At 42.3% G+C, this 21,277-nt stretch overlaps 2 protein-coding genes across 4 annotated transcripts; both read left to right on the top strand.

The window, feature by feature from the left end:
* The first annotated feature begins 140 nt into the window (after positions 1–140).
* LOC113131443 (beta-soluble NSF attachment protein-like) lies at positions 141–12,340 on the top strand. 2 transcript variants are annotated; one of them, XM_026308671.1, is made up of 14 exons: positions 141–278; positions 1,274–1,382; positions 1,741–1,889; positions 2,236–2,478; positions 2,596–2,703; positions 4,422–4,501; positions 8,348–8,464; positions 9,710–9,756; positions 9,837–9,914; positions 10,052–10,107; positions 10,551–10,635; positions 10,910–11,014; positions 11,149–11,217; positions 11,310–12,340. In XM_026308671.1, the coding sequence occupies exons 5-14, from the start codon at positions 2,696–2,698 to the stop codon at positions 11,460–11,462; spliced, it is 798 nt and encodes a 265-aa protein (XP_026164456.1). In that variant the 5' UTR covers positions 141–278; positions 1,274–1,382; positions 1,741–1,889; positions 2,236–2,478; positions 2,596–2,695; the 3' UTR covers positions 11,463–12,340. The 2 variants fall into 2 exon arrangements, with proteins under 2 accessions (XP_026164456.1, XP_026164457.1); XM_026308672.1 differs by lacking the exons at positions 141–278; positions 1,274–1,382; positions 1,741–1,889; ... (2 more) ...; positions 4,422–4,501; positions 9,710–9,756 and having other exon boundaries at positions 8,209–8,464.
* cdc5l (CDC5 cell division cycle 5-like (S. pombe)) lies at positions 205–21,237 on the top strand. Of its 2 annotated transcripts, none has more exons than XM_026308667.1 (19): positions 205–278; positions 14,097–14,200; positions 14,437–14,598; positions 14,874–15,001; positions 15,263–15,362; positions 15,496–15,622; positions 15,717–15,808; positions 16,003–16,147; positions 16,308–16,499; positions 17,173–17,321; positions 17,401–17,572; positions 17,675–17,839; positions 17,966–18,046; positions 19,178–19,429; positions 19,547–19,654; positions 19,811–19,900; positions 20,043–20,174; positions 20,698–20,778; positions 20,870–21,237. In XM_026308667.1, exons 1-19 carry the CDS (start codon positions 234–236, stop codon positions 20,981–20,983), a joined length of 2,439 nt encoding a protein of 812 aa, XP_026164452.1. In that variant the 5' UTR covers positions 205–233; the 3' UTR covers positions 20,984–21,237. The 2 variants fall into 2 exon arrangements, with proteins under 2 accessions (XP_026164452.1, XP_026164451.1); XM_026308666.1 differs by lacking the exon at positions 205–278 and adding an exon at positions 13,011–13,195.
* Positions 21,238–21,277: the final 40 nt, after the last annotated feature.

Raw genomic sequence — 21,277 nt, forward strand, 5'->3', positions numbered from 1 at the left:
GATTCACGAGGGAACAGTTTTCGACACAACACCAATTAAAACTACCATACCCACAATACATCTCGGCGGAGCTATTGAATTCTGCGACACAAGTTTCCGGTGCAGCGCATGACCGTTGCTCCCTCGCGTTGCTCTGTGTCCAGATTTGTTTTAGTGTAAACTGTGAACGCCAGAAATTTACACCAGTTTGGATCCGCTTCTGTCGAGGAAGGAGAGAGCACCGAGCCGCCGAGATGCCGCGAATTATGATCAAAGGAGGCGTGTGGCGCAACACGGAGGTGCGTGTTTACACGGCTAGCTGCTTAAGCTAACCTGCTATTGCAAACCTATGGGTCCTGGTTAGCATGAAGCTAGCTGCTAACCCAAACGGCGTTTTAGCAAGTTCTGTTTGTTTGTGTTGCTGCCAGCTCTGTCGAGAGAGTTTAGGTAGAGCTTGTGTGGAGTTGTTTTGTGTCCAGATACTTAGAAATAGCAACAGCAAACACGGCAGCGTCGTTAAAACACATTAATGCAGATGTTAGCAACTGAGCTAACGTGCCCTGATTGCTCTAACACATATAATGGATCAATAATACATAGTATTTGTAACTAGTCAGCAGTGTTTGGGATGAATAAGTATATGATATCATACCATTAGGATTTGTCTTGTCCCAGAAGCAATGTTGTTTTTTTGTTGTTGTTGTTGTTGTTTCCATATTTCTTCAATGTTTTTTGTGTGTTTGAAGGTCCAGGCAGAGTAAGTAGTTATTCCACCATAGAGGTTCTGATAGTCTGCAGCCAACAATTGTTTTTATTATCCAGTTTTTCTGAGGATTGTTTTGTGTTCAGCTTATGGCCATTGTTGTTCTGTGAATGTTTAACATCTGTAAAAATGCAAATATTCTGAGTTTAGTCATTGAAAACTAGGGAACAAGCAAACATTCACATTTCAGAGACTTTTGTGCTCAGAAAATGACTTAAGCAGTAAATCAGTAATAAAATTAATTGATTATTGTCATTTTAGTTCTAGAAAGTACTGGTTGACCTCTGGGACATGAAATCAACTTTTTTTTTCCAGCCAATTAATCCAGCTGTGGCTTTAACTGTGACTGGCTGGATCAAAATCTTGGCAAAATCAAACTTTTGGATTTGGGTCTAATATTTTCTGTCACTCTCTTTTCTAATCTCCTCAATTATCCAGGATGAGATCCTTAAGGCAGCGGTGATGACATATGGGAAAAACCAGTGGTAGGCAAATAGGCATTAATGGAGTGTCTCTCACTCTGTACTGCAGGCGGCTGGCCGCTCTGCAGAAGCGAAGAATTGATGTTCAGAAGAAGAGGAAGAAGAAGAGAGGAGTGGACTACAATGCAGAAATCCCCTTTGAAAAGAAACCTGCACCGGTAACCACTGATTAATCTGGAATCAACACATCTAGACCATTTGCAACTTAAAGTTGCAAATTACTGTATTTATTTTAAATAAATACAGTATAAACACAGTAACTCAGAGTTCTTGAAGAAAACCTCCCAGCGACTAAGTTACAACAATAACTGACTCAGTTTAAATTATCTCTGTTTGTGGAACAGGAAACTTAGTTTCCTTAAGCTCAGGAGTTACAATTCTGAATTGAGTCAGTGGAACAATATTGGAGGCATATATTACTGAAGTCTGGTGGTGGGAGTGCTCACACACATGATCTTGGAATCAGCAATACCTTTGTGTGTCAAATATTTAATGTTTGTGTGTGTGTGTTTGCAGGAAGCCCAGACCCTGATGGCTCTGACCAACATCGACACTCCTCTGAAGGGAGGCCTGAACACTCCACTGCACGAGAGTGATTTCAGTGGAGTGACACCTCAGCGGCAGCAGGTCCAAACGCCCAACACAGTTCTCAGCACACCGTTCAGGTCAGCAGTGCTGTCACCTCTCATATAACACAAATTTTGTCAAATTTTAAGCTCTCCTGTCTGAAGTCACTCACTCTATTTTCTGTTCAGTGAAATTTCCCTGCAGAAACAAACATGAAGTGATCAGACTGTGAACAGTGACAAACACTGCCACTTGTACTTTGATATTGTACTAAATATAGTGATCAAATGTCACCATTGAATCAGTGTCTCCATGAGCCGAACAGTCATTTAGACACTGTAGGTCGGTGTGAAAGTTGCTTTTATTGTGTGATCGGTTTGAAAAATCAGCGTTTTCATTCTTCTCAGCACGACGATGTCAGTTTGTCACCATCTATGTCTGCAGGTAAACGAGTCTGTCCTGCGTCCCGCCTCCATGGAGCCGCTGTCTGACCTGCAGATGGCCGAGGAGCTGATCAAGCAGGAAATGATCACCATGCTGCACCGTGACTGCCTGCACCACCCGGGAGCCAACGCAGTCAATCAGCTGCAACGTGGAAAATCCAGAGGCCCCACATCTGCATCTAACAACGCATCACACATAACTACACACACCTACAAGCCAATCAGCACAGAGGACATGGAGCAGGTAACAGATAATAGTCTCAGCTGGTGTTGATGGCTGACAGATTGTTTCAGGGTAACCAGTATGCAGTTATAGTGTTGTGTTAATGGTGTTGCCTTTGTGTGACATATTCATGAACAGGCAAAGGTGTTGCTGGCAGGAGAGATGGAGGTGGTGAAGGCAGGAATGGGCCATGGTGATCTGAGCATGGAGGCCTACAGCCAGGTGTGGGAGGAATGCTATGGGCAGGTGAGCATCCCTCTCCCAAAATGAAAAGGCACAGTTTTCATCACCTACATTACTAAAGTACAAGCCAACTCTGAAATTGTTCCGAAGGTGGACTTGAGCTGCTGCCATTCTCATATGAGATGAAGGTTTTATTTATCTGTTTCTGTCTTTGTGCAGGTGTTGTATTTACCAGGTCAGAACCGAACTGTAGATAAATAAGGTTGTTAACAAACTGGGGAACTGAACTGGGTCACATCTGTTTTGCCCACATTGGTACCAGCATGTTTTTTTTAATGAGCCTCCGCCTCATGTTATAGAAGGAAATTCAGTTGGGGGCACATAGTGACAGAGATTATGATCATCCAGTGTATCTCAGTGAAAAGTGGGGACAGTACATGCCATTTTACTAATACAATACCTGCAGTACCTGGTGCAGGTAGAGATTATAATTTTTCAAAATGCCAATAATATCTGTAGTAGATTAGCACAATTTACTCAAAGTGTTGAAAGCATGTGGAATTTATTTGTTTCTAGAAGATGTGCATCTACACTCATCTCTAAAGCATCTCTAGAGCTGCAAAGCCAGTGCTCTGTCCTGTGGAGAGTGATGAAAACACTCTGTGAACTAGTTCGTGCAGCAGCTACGTGGCCTGAAATCTCACTGTGTCATTCAGATGCATAAATGAGGCTCATATGATGATGAAATGAACTGCTCAACACTAAATCAGTTAAACATCGAGGATATCAATCTGTCCATTTAGGAAGCATCAGTCACTTTCACCTGGGTTTCCTGGTGTGCACGATCCTGACCACACTGTCAGAAACACACTCCACGAGGCTGGCATGACGGCCCGACACCCCCTAGTACGACCTGTGTTCACAGCCCAGCACATGCAGCTCGATTGGCATCCCTGGAGAACACCAGAGTCGGCATGTCCTCATTCCCTTCACAGATGAGAGCAGGTTCCAACTGAGCACATTTGACTGGCATGAACAAGTCTGCCGGTGCTGTGGCGAACATTATGCTGCCTGTAACATCATCGAGTGTGACAGGTTTTGGTGGGGGGTCAGTGACGGTCTGGGGAGCCATATACCTGCAGGGCCACACAAACCTCTATGTCATAGCCAGTGGTACAAGGATGAAATCCTCATACTGACTGTCAGCCCTTGCACTGGGCCCTGGGGCTCTGGGGTCCTCCTGGTGCGGCACAATGCCCGGCTTCATGTGGCCAGAGTATGCAGGAAGTTCCTGGGTGACGAAGGCATATACGAAGGCCATTGACTGGCCCTCATGTTCCCCTGATCTAAGTGCAATTGAGCGCCTAAGTCTTGGTGCATCCAGCACCACCAGGTACCACTATAGACTTTCCAGGAGCTCACTGATGCCCTGATCCAGGTCTGGGAGGAGATCAGGAGAATGGCCGGACATTGTTGGACGTGTGTGCAGACACATAAGGCCATACACACTTGAGTAACTGTGAGAACGTGGTTAAGAAATCTTAACACATGGTGAGAATCAGTGATGAAACGGATGCAATTTGGATGAGCCTGTGATTTCAGTTTTCCACTTTGATTTACAGTTTGAACATAGCCCTCCATGGGATGATGATTTTAGTTTCCACTGACACTGTTATTATACAGTAAATTATACAGTCCACATTAGTGAAGACTTCCAAGCTCAGTAACTCATTCCTCAAGATCAGACGTGTGATTCCCCTAATATGTTGTGTGTGTTACAGGGGCAACCATAAGGTGGAGGATGCCTGTGAAATGTACGCCAGAGCGGCCAACATGTTTAAGATGGCAAAGAACTGGAGCGGTAGGTCACACACACACATATTACTTTCATATTCAAACACACAAATATGTGCACAAATAAACAAAAACCCACACACAAACACCCACACACACACAAATCCTGGAAAATAAATAAATAAAATAAGTCCAATAAGAGCTTTGGGCATAAGGATACAGTGGATTTGTGTAAACATTTAATACGTTTAACATGAAGAATTTGGAAAAAAATAAAAAGACATTCACAGACACAGAAACCAGTGTGTGCTAAAAATAGCTCACGCTGAGCAGAATTTAGCTTTTTAGATGTGTTTTTTTGATTCAGTGCAACTACAAACCAGAAAAGAAATATATGTGTGTGTGTGTGTGTGTGTGCTGTCAGTTTGAATGTCAGGACCACATGAAACTAGCAGCATTTACATTTTTGTTGTTTTAAAATAGTACAAACATGACATTTACATTTACAGAATCCTTTATTCCTTTATCGGCAGCTGACTCCATCTTAGAAATGATCACATTCACATAGTGAAGCATAAGTTAGATGGTATCCAATGGCAACCACCATAGCAGCCATTTTTTTTAACCATGTGGATGAAGACCAAAGGAACGGAATGTGTGATGTCACAAAGGAATCTGATGTCACAAAGGAATCTGATGTCACAAGATCTGTTTATTAATGCTGGAGCTGAGAAACTGTTTCACACTGAGTTTCACATGAAGCGAAGTACACAGTTCACACTACAGAAGACAAGATCCACGAGATCGACAGAAATCGGAGAAATGGAAGAATCCATGATAAAGAGCACACCACCTACATCATTTTACCTCAGCGTCCTGGAGGAACAACTAAGGACCGAGATGAAGGACAGCGAAGCCAGGCTCTCCAGTAGTCAGACTGAGGGCAGAGTCCACCTGGATATACAGGAGGATTTGCTGGCCGGCTATCTTGATGAGAGGGAGCAGATGCAGAAGACCATCTGTCAGCTGAAAGCTCTGCTAGAAGAAGCTGTGGGAAAAGTGACCTCTTCAGAGAGTCACGTTAAACAACTGAAAGATGAGCTGACTAAGGCCAGGAAGAGAGGGAAGCAGACCAACAACATCCAGGACCTGCAGAGCAAATGCACATTTGCAAAGGACCGGAAAGAGGCCAGTCACACTCAGGAGGTCGATAAACTTATTGCTGCTCTGAAGGAAGTTGAACAGCAGTTGAAAACTGAACGTGTCCAGTGGGAGGGGGACAAACTGGACCTTCAGGCAGATGTGACCATCTACAAACACCGTTTTCTGTTCCAACGAAACATCTGCAAACAGGACAGGACCAAGTTTGAGACTTCCCTAAAAGAAGCCAAAGACCAGCTGGACAGTGAACGTCTTCAGTGGCAGCAGGAGAAAACCTCCCTGGAGGAGCAGCTGAAGAAACTCAAAGCCTCCAGTCTGACTCACCTGCAGGAGGCCAATACACTGACTGCTGTTCTGAAGGACGCAGAGGAACAGATAAAATCTGAACGTGCCCAGTGGGAGGAGGACAAACTGGACCTTGACGTAGATGTAAAAATCTACAAAAACCGTTATCTGTCCCAAGTAAACATCTGCAAAGAGGACAGGACCAAGTTTCAGACTGCCTTAAAAGAAGCCAAAGACCAGCTGGACAGTCAACGTCTTCAGTGGCAGCAGGAGAAAACCTCCCTGGAGGAGCAGCTGGAAAAACTCAAAGCCTCCAGTCTGACTCACCTGCAGGAGGCCAGTACACTGACTGCTGCTCTGAAGGAAGCAGAGGAAAAGTTAAAAACCGAACGTGCCCAGTGGGAGGAGGACAAACTGGAACTTGACGTAGATGTAAAAATCTACAAAAACCGTTATCTGTCCCAAGTAAACATCTGCAAAGAGGACAGGACCAAGTTTCAGACTGCCTTAAAAGAAGCCAAAGACCAGCTGGACAGTCAACATCTCCAGTGGCAGCAGGAGAAAACCTCCCTGGAGGAGCAGCTGGAAAAACTCAAAGCCTCCAGTCTGACTCACCTGCAGGAGGCCAATACACTGACTGCTGCTCTGAAGGAAGCAGAGGAAAAGTTAAAAACCGAACGTGAGCAATGGGAGGAGAACAAACTGGAACTTGAGGCAGATGTGACCATCTACAAAAACCGTTATCTGTCCCAACTAAAGGTCCACAAAGAGGACAGGACCAAGTTTCAGACTGCCTTAAAAGAAGCCAAAGACCAGCTGGACAGTCAACATCTCCAGTGGCAGCAGGAGAAAACCTCCCTGGAGGAGCAATTCAACAAGGCTCTGCAGGAGAAGGAGCAGCAGTGGGAGACAACAGGGCAGTCTCTGAGAGCCCAGCTAGAAGGGCTGGAGAACAAACTGGCCAAAAAGAAAAAGAAGTGGTACAAAAAATTCATCCCCATGATCAGCAATAGGAAGTGAAAACACAAATACATCTGCACCTGTATATTTGTGAGGACTATACAGTACAAGCAAATCTTGTTTGTACTCCAGAAAAGTTTGTCAAGGGCGGCACGGTGGGGGCAGTGGTTAGCACTGTCACCTCACAGCAAGAAGGTTCCAGGTTTGATCCCGGGCCTTTCTGTGTGGAGTTTGCATGTTCTCCCCGTGTCTGCGTGGGTTCTCTCCGGGTGCTCCGGCTTCCTCCCACGTCTAAAGACCTGCAGCTTAGTTTGATTGGTGACTCTAAATTGATCTGCTCCTCACAAATATACAAGTGCACCCCCCCAGCCGTCTGTGGAGAGGGGATCTCTCTCTGAATTGCCTTTCCCGAGGTTTCTTCCCGTGTCCCTTCAACTGGCCCAAGGGTCATGGCGGAGTTTTTCCTCGTCTTCTTAGAGAGCTTGGGCTGGACCCTATTGCTGATCTGGATCCCAGTTAAAACATAAATTTCATTTGGGCATTTAAAATCAAACCAAACTGCATCAAAATAAATCAAACCAAATTCCTAAATAAAAAAATAAAATAAAACATAACGTCATATTTGGTCATTTTTTGGAATATTAAATGCCTTGTTTGATGTATAAATGACAGGACAAGATGAGTTTGGATTTTTAATTTTATTAAGTATAAATATTAATATAATAATTAATTAATAATATTAATTATAAGTATTCAAAATGACACAAAGTTTATACCTTTTGAATAACTGTAGCACATCTGTAATATGTACCTACACATGCAGTGCACAGCAAACACTTGACTAAAGTGTGAAACACCGTCAGAGCGGATCTGTTTGAGGACACAACATTCTTCCACAACATATTCGCTCATCAGCAGTGTTTTATATTCATTTAGCCGTTAGGTAACACAGAGCTGCACCGATCACTGATGGAAAACGAACTGGCCAAAGTCATTTTATGGGCACAGCTTCTTCAATGTGAGGAAATGCTGATCTCCCTTGTGCTATATGATAATGAACTGAATATCTTTGTTAGACCAAACAAGGCAGCTACAGGAAACACATGAAGAAAACAAAGGGGGATCATTTACTGGCCTGTGGATGCACCTGAATGGAAGTTAATCAGTATCTAATAACAGTGGCTCTAAATGCTGTACAATTTTTAAAAACAATACGTGTATTTTATGGTTTTTAGTTTTATTTCAGTTGTGAAACAGCATCGGACAGAAGGAAAAGTCTTTGTAAAGTCCAGCTTGAACAGAAACACACAGGAAAAAAAAGCTTTTGGATAAAACAAGATGCAACCAACCTACTATCTGATGAGACTGGCAGCCGTTAGCCACGTTAGCCACGTTAGCCACATTAGCAGCCGTTTGGTGCTGGTTTCACCCCGGAGTCCTTTCTATAAAACAGACAACAATACTGTTTGTCTGTAAAATGTGTGTGTGTGTGTGTGTGTGTGTCTAGCTGCAGGGAATGCATTCTGCCAGGCAGCTCGGCTCCACATGCAGCTCCAGAACAAACTGGACTCTGCCACCAGCTTTGTCGACGCTGGCAATGCCTACAAGAAGGCCGACCCACAAGGTGAGTGAGCACTGACCATTCTGCACAATGACTACTTTTACTTTGGTTACTTCAAGTACATTTGGATGATGATACTTTTGTAGCTTTACTGTAGTAACATTTTGAATGCAGGACTTTTACTTGGAAAAGAGGATTTGTATATTATGGTGTTTTTGCTTTTACTGCATTAAAGGCCTTTAGTTCTTCTGCACCGCTGATTAAATTTAAGCTTCGACTTCCAAAGAGATGTAAACATTGGGAATAGAACAGACGTGAGTTACATAAGGAGGAACATCTGGAGGGTCATATGTAGGATTTGGACGTCACATTTTCTGAGGCCAGGGCCGACTGAGTTGAGATCCAGTCTTGGCAAGCTGTTTATCTCGTCTTATTTTCTTCTAAATGAGGATTGTAATGTTGAATTTATATATTGTACGCCAATAATGTTTTCTGTAAGGTTTGTAAAGACTGATATAAATGAGGAAAGACCCAGGGCCCAAAACTTTGAGCTGATTCCCACTGATTCTCTCAGGGCTTACGGCTGACCCCCCTGTCCCACTGTCCCATTGTCTGATATTCGAGAGCATGAGGACTCTCCCTGAGCCATTTTGAGCCCTTTATGCAGACTGTCTGGATTACCCACAGTTCATAGCATGACCTGAAACATGGGTTCCCAGGTGAAGCACAAACACATATCGAAGTAAACAAAAACAGGGTGTTCAAGTATATTGAGTGTGCTGTGATGTCTGTTCATATAGAAAATGTCTGTGAGGGATTCTCAGCTCTGGGAACTACACTGTCATTTATCTGTCCAGTTATTGGTCTTTGTTTGTTTGACAGGACCTCCAAGATGTTACCAAACAGTAACGACTCACATTAAGGCTTCAAGACGCACATTAAGTGATGTCACAAATTGAGCGTCTGTGTTTTTCTACAGTCTGACCAGTACAGTACCTGTGGCCCCTGTGGTGAGAGGAGAAGCTGCTGCTCTTCACTCTGAGTCAGGGCCCTGAGGTGGAGCTGTGGAGGATTAAAATGGTTCCCTGGTTTGCTCTAGGAAAACTGATCCTGAGGTTATACTGCAACAGCTCTCCAGCCTCCCTGCAATGAGCCTAATGAAATACTGTGTGTTCGTAGTCACGGGGGGAGGATGCTGAAAGTGACGTGTTGTAATTTGATTTAGTAGGCTCAGAAGGCTTCTGCAGGCTCTTTTGCTTTCTTGGAGCTATTACTCCTCTCCTGATGTTCTTATCTGTCTCCTTCCAGAGGCCATCAACTGCTTAAATCAGGCCATTGACATCTACACTGACATGGTAAGCTCTGCCCCAGCCACAGCATCACTCTGTCCCAGTTGTTACCTTTGAATAACACCCTGCGTGTGTGTTGGCTGCAGGGCCGCTTCACGATTGCAGCCAAACATCACATCACTATAGCGGAGATTTACGAATCGGAGCTGGTTGATATTGAGAAGGTGAGGAACAGATATAACACATTTCTTTCTCTCTCCTCTTTGGTTGTTGTTTTTTTTTTTGTTATAAAATGCAGATTTTCAGAAACTGAATAGAAATGATGCTTTGCGTGTGTGTGTGTGTGTGTGTTTGTTTTCAGGCCATTGCCCACTATGAGCAGGCAGCAGATTACTACAAGGGAGAAGAATCTAACAGGTCAATGAGCTGAATTTAGAGTAGAACTAACACGAAATACACACATACGTGATTAAAGCTGAAACAGTTACTAAACTAATCAATCTAATCAATCAATCAGCAGTTTCACTTAAAAAATGCCAAATATTGCAAGTATTCATGTTTTCTTTTCCTTTATCACAGCAAAATAAATATCTTTTGGTTTTGGATTGATAATCCAACAAAACATGATTTAAAGATCTAGTTCTAGTTTTATTTATTTAAACTTTACTCTTCTCAGAGAACAAGACATTAAAGGTGTGCCTTAGATTTTTTTGCCTTAGAAGATATTTTTCTTACAGTAAAGGGAAAGCATTTCTTAAAAACATGTATTTTTACATTCAGTTTGTTTCTTTAAAACTGTGTAATGTTGAAAGCAGCAGTAATCCCACATTATCTCATGAGTTTCTTATCTGGGGTTTCAGCTCAGCCAACAAATGTCTTCTGAAGGTGGGACACTACAGCGCTCAGCTGGAGCAGTACCAGAAAGCTATTGAAATCTATGAACAGGTAACAGCTGAGCAAACACCATCAATACAGTTTCCATTCAGTAAATATTACTTTAGCAAATACTGCAGCAGTCTGCTGAGTCGGAGAGATGTTGATGCAACGCAGCATGTAGGTATGTTCAGCAGAAATATGGTGCATTGTTGTCAAACCATTTAAAAACATTAATAAAAACATGAGATAGATTAAAAAAAACATCATGCATGTATGTGATCACACTCAGACTTAAAAAGTCAATAAATAACTGTGTGTGTGTGTGTGTGTGTGTGTTTTACAGGTTGCTATGAGCACCATGGACAATCCCCTGTTGAAATACAACGCTAAAGAATATTTCTTCAAGGCTTCACTGTGTCACTTCATAGTGGACGAACTGAATGCCAAAGTAAGAGACGCTAAAAAACAGACACTGCCACATGATGTCATCATTAGTTTTTAAATATTAGCTGAAAGTGGGAGAAATACTAAGATTGAATATCTATATATATATATAATCTGACATTGTTATGTGTGTTGCAGTTGGCCATAGAGAAGTATGAGGAGATGTTTCCTGCTTTCTCAGACTCAAGAGAGCTCAAACTGTTAAAGGTAAATCTGTTTTCCATCTATCCATCTATCCATCCATCCATCCATCTATCCATCTGTGTTAGTGGAGTGATCTTTGCGTTTTGTCACAACAGAAACTCTTAGAAGCCCACGAGGAGCAGAACAGCGAGGCGTTCACAGAGGCCGTCAAGGAGTTCGACTCTGTGTCTCGTCTAGACCAGTGGTTGACCACGATGCTACTCCGCATCAAAAAGACCATCCAGGGAGACGCTGGAGACCTGAAATAGACAAATGCAGAAGGAGGAGACCAAAGGGGGAGTGTGGGGAGGGAAAGAGGGTATAGAGTATAAAGACCGATGAAAGGTGAGACTGGGGAGGATTGCTAATTAAATCAAGGGATGGGAGAATGACAGGGAGTGTAAAGATGTGTCAAGATAAAGACAGAGATATGAAGGGGGGATAGGGGAGGGAGGGTGGGCCTGAGGGAGTTTACAGTTGTACATATCAGTCTGCATGTGACCCCCCAGCCAGCTAAGCATCACCTTCAAATCACCTTTAGATGACCCTGTGTCCCTGGTCCTGCAGTATTGTTCTCGTAACACTGGACAGAAAAGGTGTGTTTGTGTGTGGGACAGAGTGTGTGTCAGAGTGTGTGTGTGTGTCCACTGCAGTAAGGAATATACACTATTTGATGGGAAAGTGTGCAAATTACATGAGATTTAAATATATATGTTATTAAAGGGGATAAAAATATTAATTATGAGATTAATGATATTTACTGTTAATACTGAAAATATAATTTTTTGTTTATTATGGTGCTCAGTGTTACGATTTGTCTTAATATCTTAGGTATTACCCTTTCTGCTCTCCTCTCCTCATTGTTCCTCCTCTTCCTCTGTCTCCCCTTGTCTTCTCCTCACCCCCGACCTGGAAGTAACGTCACCCATTGTAATTGGTTGGTTCTTTGTGTTCAGGCCCATGATTGGTCAGTGCAGTTACTTCTGTCACTGCCTCATTTGTGCATGTCTGCCGTCATGTTGATGTTAGTGTTCTCCGTGTTGTGCTAACGTGTGAAGAACATGTAGCCTGGTATCATTTGTGAAAATCAGTAAATATGTACTTCAGATACCGAGATGAAATAAAAACATCATCGCTTCAGATGTCAGACTGATCTCTGGTGCTTATTCAGGCAGCAAATATGGACATATAGAGCCAATACACTGAGACAGTAGTATTCTGGTATTTAAAGTTTGAAAATCTGCTAATTATATTTCAATATGACACTAAGCATGAAGAATATTTGGATTTAAAGAGACTTTACTGTGCTGAACATTTTACAGTGGAAAAGTAACGTAGTCCAAGTTCTCATCTGTTAGCCAATACAAATGTATACAGTATAATAGTAGTAGTAGTAGAATAAATATCTGTGTATTACTGCACTTTAATGATCTAAATTTTCCTCTGGTTAGCTTTATTGACAAGTGTAAGTTTATTCCTACCCACAAGATGGCGCTACTGCATTTAACAGTGATCTTGATAAGGCAATACTACATTGATTATATAAACAATATGAAAAATGACTGATATCTTGGTTAAATAAGTTGTGAAGAGTAATATGGCAGCTGGTTGTAAATGGGTAGACATTCTATTCACCAAAGGGGAGCAAAGGATTTTAAATGTCTGTGAATGTGCAGGTGGACCACCCTGTTTTTGCACGAAAGCTTCAAAACTAACGGGGGTACGATTCACGAGGGAACAGTTTTCGACACAACACCAATTAAAACTACCATACCCACAATACATCTCGGCGGAGCTATTGAATTCTGCGACACAAGTTTCCGGTGCAGCGCATGACCGTTGCTCCCTCGCGTTGCTCTGTGTCCAGATTTGTTTTAGTGTAAACTGTGAACGCCAGAAATTTACACCAGTTTGGATCCGTTTCTGTCGAGGAAGGAGAGAGCACCGAGCCGCCGAGATGCCGCGAATTATGATCAAAGGAGGCGTGTGGCGCAATACGGAGGTGCGTGTTTACACGGCTAGCTGCTTAAGCTAACCTGCTATTGCAAACCTATGGGTCCTGGTTAGCATGAAGCTAGCTGCTAACCCAAACGGCGTTTTAGCAAGTTCTGTTTGTTTGTGTTGCTGCCAGCTCTGTCGAGAGAGTTTAGGTAGAGCTTGTGTGGAGTTGTTTTGTGTCCAGATACTTAGAAATAGCAACAGCAAAGACGGCAGCGTCGTTAAAACACATTAATGCAGATGTTAGCAACTGAGCTAACGTGCCCTGATTGCTCTAACACATATAATGGATCAATAATACATAGTATTTGTAACTAGTCAGCAGTGTTTGGGATGAATAAGTATATGATATCATACCATTAGGATTTGTCTTGTCCCAGAAGCAATGTTGTTTTTTTGTTGTTGTTGTTGTTGTTTCCATATTTCTTCAATGTTTTTTGTGTGTTTGAAGGTCCAGGCAGAGTAAGTAGTTATTCCACCATAGAGGTTCTGATAGTCTGCAGCCAACAATTGTTTTTATTATCCAGTTTTTCTGAGGATTGTTTTGTGTTCAGCTTATGGCCATTGTTGTTCTGTGAATGTTTAACATCTGTAAAAATGCAAATATTCTGAGTTTAGTCATTGAAAACTAGGGAACAAGCAACCATTCACATTTCAGAGACTTTTGTGCTCAGAAAATGACTTAAGCAGTAAATCAGTAATAAAATTAATTGATTATTGTCATTTTAGTTCTAGAAAGTACTGGTTGACCTCTGGGACATGAAATCAACTTTTTTTTGCAGCCAATTAATCCAGCTGTGGCTTTAACTGTGACTGGCTGGATCAAAATCTTGGCAAAATCAAACTTTTGGATTTGGGTCTAATATTTTCTGTCTCTCTCTTTTCTAATCTCCTCAATTATCCAGGATGAGATCCTTAAGGCAGCGGTGATGAAATATGGGAAAAACCAGTGGTCTCGTATCGCCTCCCTCCTGCACCGAAAGTCTGCCAAACAATGTAAAGCCAGATGGTGAGTCTGATAAAGTGATGTGAATATAAAACTTCTATATGTAGTTAAAGCTGTTAATTTTGTATATTTTAGAGAAATCTGTGTGATTTCTGTCACTGTTTGTATGTATGGTGTGAGTTTGCTTGTAACTGCCTGCATTGGTTGTGTGTCTTCACTCTGTACCAGTTTTCTCTGCTGTTTTTCATCCTACTTAGATTATCTGATTAATCATGGTTCGGGTTTTTGTCTGCCTGCAGGTATGAGTGGTTGGACCCCAGCATCAAGAAAACAGAATGGTCCAGAGAAGAGGAGGAGAAACTTCTTCATTTGGCCAAGCTGATGCCCACTCAGTGGAGGACCATCGCCCCCATCATAGGACGCACAGCTGCCCAGTGTCTGGAGCACTATGAATACCTGCTGTATGTTTTATATGAGCTGGCACACACATGCACAAAACATATACTGGAACATAAGTAACTGTTTTATTTGTTAACTTCATCAGTTATATATTATACCCAAAGACTTGACATTTATTGCAGGAGAATTTGCTGTCAGTGTCTGGAGCACGTTGAATTAAAATTGTAATTTGTTAAAAAAAACATTAAAAATGTTAGTTTTTTTTTAAAAGTCTATTGAAAATATTTGCAAATGTTGTTGAGTCACAGTTAATGTGTATTTAAATGTGTGTGTTTAGAGACAAGGCTGCACAAAGAGACAATGAGGAGGAAGTGGGAGATGACCCCAGGAAATTAAAACCAGGAGAGATCGATCCAAATCCTGAAACTAAACCTGCCAGACCAGACCCTGTGGATATGGACGAAGGTACATTAACACACTGAATACTGTTGGATGAAGCGATGCACTTCTCTAGAAACCTTTTTTGAAAAATATTATCACAGGAATGTGCCCAGGACCCAGTTAAACTTTTAATCTTACATGCCACAATCTCACTGTAGATAAATCAAATACAAGTTCTCTTTTATGCTTGTGGCTGCAAGAGACAGCAGTTTAGCTCTGACTGCATCATATGTGCCGTCACAAAACAAATGAATTGTGCGTGTTTGTCTGCACCACCAACTGTAGACGAGCTGGAGATGTTGTCGGAGGCCAGGGCTCGACTGGCCAACACTCAGGGCAAGAAAGCCAAGAGGAAGGCCAGAGAGAAACAGCTGGAGGAAGCCAGGTTAGATACACACACTCATAATGGGTTATACCTTATTTAGTCATGTCCGATGTTTTATTTGAAACTTTAGGGATGGGAAAGCGAAGAAAACAAAAATAGGCATTAATGGAGTGTCTCTCACTCTGTACTGCAGGCGGCTGGCTGCTCTGCAGAAGCGCAGGGAGCTGAGAGCAGCAGGAATTGATGTTCAGAAGAAGAGGAAGAAGAAGAGAGGAGTGGACTACAATGCCGAAATCCCCTTTGAAAAGAAACCTGCACCGGTAACCACTGATTAATCTGGAATCAACACATCTAGACCATTTGCAACTTAAAGTTGCAAATTACTGTATTTATTTTTAAATTGTGTGTTTCAAGGGTTTCTATGACACCAGCATGGAGCAGTACGACGGTCTGGAGCCAAACTTTAAGCGACTCAGACAGCAGCATTTGGACGGTGAACTTCGCAAGTCAGTAACACTGTATTTTATGTACAGTGAACACATGGCAGCGTTACAACACACAACGCGCTTTAACCGTTAGCTGACACCTTTGCTTTGCATTTTCTATACAAATGTAATGTCAAGAAGTTCAAAAGAGTGAAACTAACAGAGGAATATTTTTTCATACATTTTACCTGTTTATTGTGTGTGTGTTTGTACAGCGAGCGTGAGGAGAGGGACAGGAAGAAAGATAAACAGAAGATAAAGAAGAAGAAAGAAAGTGATCTGCCGTCTGCCATCCTCCAGACCAGCGGAGTCGCCGAGTTCACCAAAAAACGCTCCAAACTGGTTTTACCTGCACCACAGGTATTTACTACTCACTGATGCTTTAACTTTTTTGTCTGAAAAGTCTTTTACTGTACTAGGTCCAAGTTGTCCTGTAGATGGTCTTCATTAGTTAGGCCTTTTATTAAATCTCTGTTACACGTACTGCATGTACTCATGCTTGATTCAATGTTCTCCATAGATCAATGATGCAGAGCTGGAGGAAGTGGTCAAATTGGGAGTGGCGAGTGAGGTCGCCCGTCAAGCTGCTGAAGAGAGCGAAAGCAGTAACATGGCCTCCTCCACTCTCTTGTCAGAGTACAGCGTCACCAACACCATGAGTACAGGTCTCCGCACACCTCGCACCCCCGCTGCCCAGGACAGGATACTGCAGGTAACACAGCACACACTTTCAATGTGCCATGTATCTTCATTGGCATAAAGTGCCACATGGTAGGTGAATATACATACAGCCTTTGAGCCCCACTGTGTCTTTTAGGAGTATTTTTTAGAAACAGTGAGTTTTTACATCGTCCACTGATCTTTTGATTCTTTTTGTTTTGTTTTCATTTTTCTTTTTTGATTTCTGAGCAAAAATTCTTGTGTAAAATGCAAAAATATTTAGATTCTGTTTACATTCAAGAAACAGACTTAAGTTTTACAAACTGTCTGCATTTATTTGTAAAATTGCCTTAAAATAGGGTGAGATCTTTTATTTCAGTTCTATGGGGAAACTGATTTTTTTGGTTCCAGAACAGCTGATCAGAATTAGTTCAGCTCTGACTTTATTAATGGAGGAGACACAGTAACTCAGAGTTCTTGAAGAAAACCTCCCAGCGACTAAGTTACAACAATAACTGACTCAGTTTAAATTATCTCTGTTTGTGGAACAGGAAACTTAGTTTCCTTAAGCTCAGGAGTTACAATTCTGAATTGAGTCAGTGGAACAATATTGGAGGCATATATTACTGAAGTCTGGTGGTGGGAGTGCTCACACACATGATCTTGGAATCAGCAATACCTTTGTGTGTCAAATATTTAATGTTTGTGTGTGTGTGTGTTTGCAGGAAGCCCAGAACCTGATGGCTCTGACCAACATCGACACTCCTCTGAAGGGAGGCCTGAACACTCCACTGCACGAGAGTGATTTCAGTGGAGTGACACCTCAGCGGCAGCAGGTCCAAACGCCCAACACAGTTCTCAGCACACCGTTCAGGTCAGCAGTGCTGTCACCTCTCATATAACACTGTGCAGCTAAATGACAAACCAGTTCACATTCGTGTCATCTCTTACAGAACTCCTGGACCAGGTCAGGGGTCAGAGGGCATGACACCTCAAGCCGGAGTAGGGATGACCCCACGTGGGGCTGTGACCCCAGGTTTGACCCCCGGCCGTACGCCACTAAGAGACAAACTGAACATTAACAGTGAGGAGCAACTGGCTGATCCTGCATATGCTAAACACATGGTAAACACGCTTATGATGCCAAAATAAATAAAAAAAAACAAATAAGTAATACTTGAGTGAATCAATGGGAAGTTTACTGCTGCCTTTCTCCTCCACACACAGCAAAGGGAAAGCCTGCAGCAGCTGCGTCAGGGCCTGATGTCACTGCCCGTTCCCAAAAACGACTTTGAGATTGTTCTTCCCGAAAATGCAGAGAAAGAACTCGAAGAAACGGAGATGGAGGCCGGGTTCGTCGAGGACTCGGCCGACGTGGAGGCACGCAAACAGGTGTGTGTACAAATTCTCACGCATATACACAAACCACATCGTAGCACTTCATAGACTTTTATTATGGGCATGCGGGGCTATGTAGGTCAAGTAAGACTTGCCAAGCTAAGACCGACTGTGTTTTAGGCTCAGCGGGAGGCAGAAAGAGAGAAGGAGCTGAAGCTGCGACACACTGCTGTTCAGAGGCATCTCCCCAGACCTACTGAGGTAAGAAACACACTCCCTGATGGTGTATTCTGGGTGGCAGTGTTAACACCACTGACAAAACGTCTTAAGTCCCTTTTGAGGTCCTGGACAGTGGGAAAATTTCTGGATTAACCCTCTGGGGTCTAAGGGGGTTTTGGGGCCCTGGACAAGTTTTGACATGTCCTGACATTTGTGCTTTTTTTCAGTTGCTTTTAAACATATTAATGGCTAAAGTCTGATAACACTGTAATCAGCACAAACTGGGCTACAATAATATGTGAATAGTCATGTGATTTACCTGAGAAGACAAAGACCTGCAATATAAAATATAATATATATATATATATATAATATTAAAAAAATGAGCCAAATTAGCTGTAATGAGGTGAGACAGGAGAAAACGTACTTCTCCTTACATTCATGCGGGTTAAATAAAAAGTGATGATTTGTTTTCGAGTTGAATTCATTTCAAAGAAAACATTTCAAGCTTTCAAGCCATATATTTCTTATTTTTATGAGGCAAGTGTTTGCTGAGATTCTGGTTGTTTTATTTATGTGTGTGAAGAGAGAAAACAGAGCCCACTCTGTCTGCTTTCTTTATTTTACAAAAGCACAGCATTTTGTTATTATGAGAGCTAGACCCTTTACAGATTCGAATGATATATTGCTCTTATCTGTACGACCAGAATTGACGGAGTAATTTACGTTTGTTTCGGCGTTATCAGGAGAAGATGCCACAAAACATACTGGCGCGTTCGTCGACCCCTGAGGGTTAAGGAAGAAACACATAATAAAACTGTAAAACCAAGAAATCATTCTTAAGCAGCATTAAATGTCAAATTTTGTCAAATTTTAAGCTCTCCTGTCTAAAGTCACTCACTCTATTTTCTGTTCAGTGAAATTTCCCTGCAGAAACAAACATGAAGTGATCAGACTGTGAACAGTGACAAACACTGCCACTTGTACTTTGATATTGTACTAAATATAGTGATCAAATGTCACCATTGAACCAGTGTCTCCATGAGCCGAACAGTCATTTAGACACTGTAGGTCGGTGTGAAAGTTGCTTTTATTGTGTGATCGGTTTGAAAAATCAGCGTTTTCATTCTTCTCAGCACGACGATGTCAGTTTGTCACCATCTATGTCTGCAGGTAAACGAGTCTGTCCTGCGTCCCGCCTCCATGGAGCCGCTGTCTGACCTGCAGATGGCCGAGGAGCTGATCAAGCAGGAAATGATCACCATGCTGCACCATGACTGCCTGCACCACCCGGGAGCCAACGCAGTCAATCAGCTGCAACGTGGAAAATCCAGAGGCCCCACATCTGCATCTAACAACGCATCACACATAACTTACCTGGAAACACACACCTACAAGCCAATCAGCACAGAGGACATGGAGCAGGTAACAGATAATAGTCTCAGCTGGTGTTGATGGCTGACAGATTGTTTCAGGGTAACCAGTATGCAGTTATAGTGTTGTGTTAATGGTGTTGCCTTTGTGTGACATATTCATGAACAGGCAAAGGTGTTGCTGGCAGGAGAGATGGAGGTGGTGAAGGCAGGAATGGGCCATGGTGATCTGAGCATGGAGGCCTACAGCCAGGTGTGGGAGGAATGCTATGGACAGGTGAGCATCCCTCTCCCAAAATGAAAAGGCACAGTTTTCATCACCTACATTACTAAAGTACAAGCCAACTCTGAAATTGTTCCGAAGGTGGACTTGAGCTGCTGCCATTCTCATATGAGATGAAGGTTTTATTTATCTGTTTCTGTCTTTGTGCAGGTGTTGTATTTACCAGGTCAGAACCGATATACCAGAGCTAACCTGGCTTCAAAAAAAGACCGTATTGAAAGCCTGGAGAAAAAACTAGAGGTAAGAATACGTAAAGAGTTCACTGACCATTTAAACACGTTAAAACTCATCCAGAAATGACTCTAGTGGCACATTTGACCCAAGAATCTTGCATAAGACCTGTAGTCCAAACACTGAGGCTGCTGTATCTGTCTCCCTCCAGGTGAATCGTGGTCACATGACGGCAGAGGCCAGGAGAGCAGCTAAACTAGAGAAGAAACTCAAAATCCTACTGGGGGGGTTTCAGTCCAGAGCGCTGGGGCTCCTGAAGCAACACAATGAACTCTGGGAACAGGTACATTTTCACTGCACCTACAAAGATTTTTTTTTTTTTTTTTTTTTCACTGAGTATAAGTTTAGCTTGAATCCATATTGAACACAAGCTGAAGAAAGTGTAGCATGGTGGGAAAATGATGCTGTAGCGTAGCTTGCGGTGAACATTATGGTTTGGACGACGTAGTATTATAAGTGCTGAAAATGACGCTGTTCACGCCTTAGTAAAATATGTGGTGAAAAAGTCCTTTTACCTACTTTGAAATGGCAAAAGGAGTAAAGGACAATGGTATGTTAAGTATTTTATATTTTTCTGATGATACATTTGGACAATCTGAATGTGCATTAAATATTACATTAAGTTTTCATTGCCTTAATTTGAAATGGCAGGAGTAGAAGAATTTTCTAATCAACATAATACTGGAACATTTGTAACAATTGAATATGATTTATATATCATGTTACCATTTTAAATTAAGAGGATGCAAACTTTTTTCAGTGTCGACCTGAAATTACAATCGTGTTATACTTGTTGTGTCCACTAGGTGGAGCAGGCCGCCACAGAGCTCCAGACATTCACTCAGCTGAAAAGACAAGAAGATACTGCTATTCCCAGGAGACAAGAGGTAAAACATTTACACACTGTACAGGTGTGCACTTAGCTGAAAGTTTACTTTTTGGTTTTTTTGGCCTGACCAGGGTGTGTTTGTGTTTTAGGCTCTGCGGGAGGATGTGGAGAGGCAGATGGAGCGAGAGCGAGAACTGCAGCAGAGATACGGAGAGCTGCTGATGGAGAGGGAATCCCTGCTCAACAACGCTCAGAAATACTGAGCAACACGTTAAAACTGCACGTCACCAAGCTCGTAGCTGCTCTGAAACAAACATGTTTAGTCGCTCTCTCTCCCTCTGACGTTTTCAACTTTTGTCGTTTTTTTTTTTGTTTTTGTTTTTTTTTTCAATTAGTGCAGCAATTGTGGAGATAAGCCCAGGAGTCCATGTGCTGAAATCATAAGCTGAGGTTTGAGCATGCTCAGTAGTCCTTTGTGTTTTCTGTATTAGTGACCAATAAAGTTTTTCAACAATGAGCTGGATATTTGAGTGAAATGTGTAAACCATTCTGTGTTT

This window comes from Mastacembelus armatus, chromosome 15 (assembly GCF_900324485.2).
Source record: "Mastacembelus armatus chromosome 15, fMasArm1.2, whole genome shotgun sequence".
Taxonomy (NCBI): domain Eukaryota; kingdom Metazoa; phylum Chordata; class Actinopteri; order Synbranchiformes; family Mastacembelidae; genus Mastacembelus; species Mastacembelus armatus.

Bases quoted from the DNA above. Each gene is read 5' to 3' on its own strand.
- cdc5l (XM_026308667.1), top strand. From the start codon at position 234: ATGCCGCGAATTATGATCAAAGGAGGCGTGTGGCGCAACACGGAG. The intron at 15,809-16,002 runs GTCAGTAACACT...GTGTTTGTACAG, and splicing joins TTGGACGGTGAACTTCGCAA to CGAGCGTGAGGAGAGGGACA. The intron at 20,175-20,697 runs GTACATTTTCAC...TGTGTCCACTAG, and splicing joins ACAATGAACTCTGGGAACAG to GTGGAGCAGGCCGCCACAGA.
- LOC113131443 (XM_026308671.1), top strand. The intron at 4,502-8,347 runs GTAGGTCACACA...GTGTGTGTCTAG, and splicing joins GATGGCAAAGAACTGGAGCG to CTGCAGGGAATGCATTCTGC. The intron at 10,108-10,550 runs GTCAATGAGCTG...CTGGGGTTTCAG, and splicing joins AAGGGAGAAGAATCTAACAG to CTCAGCCAACAAATGTCTTC.